The 3,831-nt window shown below is 44.6% G+C and overlaps 1 protein-coding gene across 3 annotated transcripts in view; it reads left to right on the top strand.

Moving 5' to 3' along the window:
* Positions 1-3,831, top strand: part of arnt2 (aryl-hydrocarbon receptor nuclear translocator 2) — a 165,462-nt gene that overhangs the window by 67,178 nt on the left and 94,453 nt on the right. For all 3 annotated transcript variants that reach the window (XM_008405011.2, XM_008405010.2, XM_008405012.2), the window contains exons 5-6: positions 2,083-2,296; positions 3,466-3,568. In XM_008405011.2, coding sequence (XP_008403233.1) covers positions 2,083-2,296; positions 3,466-3,568 — 317 coding nt within the window. The remainder of the gene's footprint in view (positions 1-2,082; positions 2,297-3,465; positions 3,569-3,831) is intronic.

Raw genomic sequence — 3,831 nt, 5'->3', positions numbered from 1 at the left:
TATATACATTTAAAATAATAATAATATATGTGACATATATGTATTTATAATTACTTTTTTTTTTTATTATTGTTATTAGTATTATTACTATTGGTTTCCCGCAAAAACGTGAAGAAAGTGACAACTTTGCCGAAACATATTGTTTGAGCTTTCACGGTGTCCGTAGTTCCCTACGCGCGTGCTTTCTCGGTGCTCATCACGAGGACGCCCGTATTTTGCCACGTGGGCGGGGCGGAGCGGCAAGAAGACGCAAGGGGAACCGTATCTGATGGGGAAACGCGGATTGACGTAACACAGTCTCTGGTGTTGACGTCGGTCCCCCCAGCGGCCGGAGGTGAGGGGGACAGGTTGTGGCTGTACCAGGCAGAGGACGGACTACGAAACCTCCTGGGGGTTTTTAGACTCCGATAGGAGAGACTGGGAATTGGCACCAAACTGTGCATCGGGGTGATGTGACATCCAGCAGGTCCTTCTGGAGCTTCTCGGACATAGATGGCGAGAGGTGGAGCCAGATGGTCCTCTGGGTCAGAGTAGCCCAGGCAGCTATCCGAGAGGAACAAATGAGGTGAGGTGGTGCACAGATTGAGTATGGCATCAGCCGCCTTGCAGAGAGCACCCTTCAGGTCCTCTGGTAAGGCAGCTTCCTCCACCCTCTTGGAGATGCCGTATGCCAACAAAGCGGCATTATTGGTGGCAGACGTTATCCGATAGGCGCACTGGTGGGCCCGGTCAGAGAACCTGGTAATCAGCTGATAGTGCTTAGAAGGGGGCACAGGCCGCTGGACTAATCCTGACGTCCTGGCCCCAAACACATCAGTGAGGCCCGGATCCAGAGTGGGAACAGAGGGAAAACTCAGCTCTTGAAACCCCTCCTCCCTGGTGATAGGCGCATAAATGCAAACAGGCGCCCTCAGCGAAGCTGACTTACATAACTGCCTCAGTTATGTAAGTCATTACATAACTGAGGCCAGATGGTGTCCGGACGGCGACTCGGGGCGGTGTTCTATCAGATAGCCATACAGTGTCAGGATAACATACTTAGTCCACGGATAACATACTTAGTCCAGTGCGCATGCCCGCACATGCGCACCTTGAAGTCCGACGGTCAGTGGAGTTGTCAGTTCAGTATACGCAACATGTTATGACGAAAATAAATCATTAAATTGTTTATAATATGATAACTAGGTAGATATACATGCGTTGTTGTGGTTTCAAAGTGTATTTAAAGCAAGATCTAGCTGCAGCTGCAGTCAACTACAACACACGCCCGTGTAAAACTCATGAACCTACTTAACCGCTAAGTCAGGATACCGTACAGCTGTTAATAACAAAGTGTATGATAATCTACGCCATGATTCTATGTTGCTGATTAAATAAAATCATATGGTAATGACAGCGTATACATGTCTGAGCTAAGTGTATGACTATCTGACAACGTATACTGATCTGACAGAACAAGGGACAAACCGTCCCATCAGATCATTCGAACGTGGTTGGGGAACGGGAAGCCCCTTAGCGCTAGCCGCCTCCTCGATCAAGCTAGGTAGCTCGAGGAGGAGCTAGGAGCGGGGTTGAGTCGGACATACGGAGCCCGGGGTTGACTGAGCATCTGCTCAGCCGCCTCTCTTCCACCGTGGTGCTTCCCAGCTGGGAAGCAACATCCGAGCCGCTGCTGCTCCTGCTGTCATCCTTGTTGTTATCTTCCTTGCTGCCAGTGGAATCATCTGACTCCTGCTCAGCGTAGCTAGCATCCCGCTCAGCTTAGCTAGCATCTCCCCACAAGCAGAGACCAGACTCAGTGCTGCGCTACGAGTGAGGGATAAACCCACTAGCGATACCCTTAAAGGGTAAAGCCAATACGAAATAGAACTCCTACTGCCATCATCGTGCCATTGTTGACCTTTTTCAACATTTTTCTCTCACCTTCTGATATCACCACTTTGACTGCCCTTAATATATAGGCAATGACAGTTTTTTTTTTTTTTTGCACAGAGTGCAAAAAAATGTGCCACATTTCATAGGGTGATCAAACAATGGATTTCATTTCTCAAAAGTCTTTTCTGGGCCTTTTTGATCCTGTAGGAATTGAAGCACCTGATTCTGGAAGCAGCGGATGGCTTCTTGTTTGTGGTGGCGGCAGAGACTGGCCGAGTCATCTATGTGTCGGATTCTGTGACTCCAGTGCTGAACCATCCCCAGTCAGAGTGGCTTGGCAGTACCCTGTATGAGCAGGTTCACCCAGACGATGTGGACAAGTTGAGAGAACAACTCAGCACTTCAGAAAACTCAATGACAGGTAAATGTAGTTGCATTTTTTTTTCCTGCTGACAATTGCTCTGGTTATCATTTGGGTTAAATATTTTATGTTTTACTTTATGGTTTTGATGTTGGTTCCCATAATCTGGGAGTCTGAAAAATCTACAACCCCATGCAAAAAATTGAGCTATATAATTTCTGAGGTTGTGTGTGCCATTCCTGCTATAAGAGATGAAAACGAGAGTGGACACTGCCCTAAAATGAGCTGTTAAATGAAAAGATCAGGAAAGGTCACATTAAGGTAAAAAAAATAAACACAATTGGGTCACTTCAGACTTAAGTGTGAACGTAGCCATACAGTCTCTGTGAGCATTTCTTAAAAATATAGTCAGATCTTTCAGCAAAAGTGAGCTGACTGTCCAGAAATGACCCATGGTATAAAAAAATTGCCACATTTTCAATAGGTTGGTCATCAAGGGAAACTGGGTCCGCTTTAAGGTCTTGTTTAGATAATTAAATTAGCTCTACATTTTTAAGAAAATTAGATAGTTTGGTGTTTTAAAAAATGTAACCTTTATGAAGTTAATAATAAAGTTTGTGGTATTCTGATTTAGTGATGTATTTATGTTAGCTGTGTTATCACCCTCACACCATTAGATGCAGTATCAGACCCCAAAGGATTCTACTAATGAGCAGGTTTAGAAGTACATATGAAGTTACAGAATTTAAGAACTGTGAGCGGTGCTGTAGTAAATAAAAGAGAGAAGTTTTAATACATGCCGGCAGTGGATCTCCTTCCTAAAGGTGAAAGTATCACAGATTTTAAAATAAATTAAAAACGAGAGGCAATTGTCCCATTTCCAAATATGGTATGAGTCTGTCGCATGGTCCTTCCTCACCCATTTCTGTTTGATGCAGTGAGATGTACTTGGATGTTACTATTGGCAAAAATCACAAAGACAGGAAGCAGTCTTTCTTTGTGGTTTTCAGTTTGTTTGTTTTCTCGGACAATGTGCAGCCGGCTCCACCAAAGCTCTCACAGTATCACACAGTTCATAAAAAGTTGTGTGCCATTCCAACGTGTTCAATCTTCTGTAAAATCGCCTGTTACAATTTCCTCAAAATGCAGCATACGTAGCTGCTCCCAAGTAGACGACAAACATTGTTGCCTTCACATTTTATTTCCCACTTCCGTTCGTGGTTCCATAGGACGAATTCTGGACCTGAAGACGGGGACCGTAAAGAAGGAAGGGCAGCAGTCTTCCATGAGGATGTGTATGGGCTCCAGGCGCTCCTTTATCTGCCGCATGAGGTCTGTTGGTTACTAAGAAATATTACTTTAGTTAAGTATAGTGATGAACTCAGGTGCCTTTTGCCTTATGGTGTTTCCCCTAAACTATACAGGGTAGGTGAGAGGTCGGGTGCAGGGCCGGACTTGTTCTGCATGAGCCTATTTTCTTTGAAATAGGCTTTCATACCCTTAACCTCTTACACCCTAAGGGGTATAAATAAATTTCCGCCTGACAAAAACACACAAAAGTAAATCACTTATAGCCTCACAGCTATTAGATTTAA

Source organism: Poecilia reticulata, linkage group LG3 (genome assembly GCF_000633615.1).
Source record: "Poecilia reticulata strain Guanapo linkage group LG3, Guppy_female_1.0+MT, whole genome shotgun sequence".
Taxonomy (NCBI): domain Eukaryota; kingdom Metazoa; phylum Chordata; class Actinopteri; order Cyprinodontiformes; family Poeciliidae; genus Poecilia; species Poecilia reticulata.
This window is presented reverse-complemented; position numbering and strand designations above follow the sequence as displayed.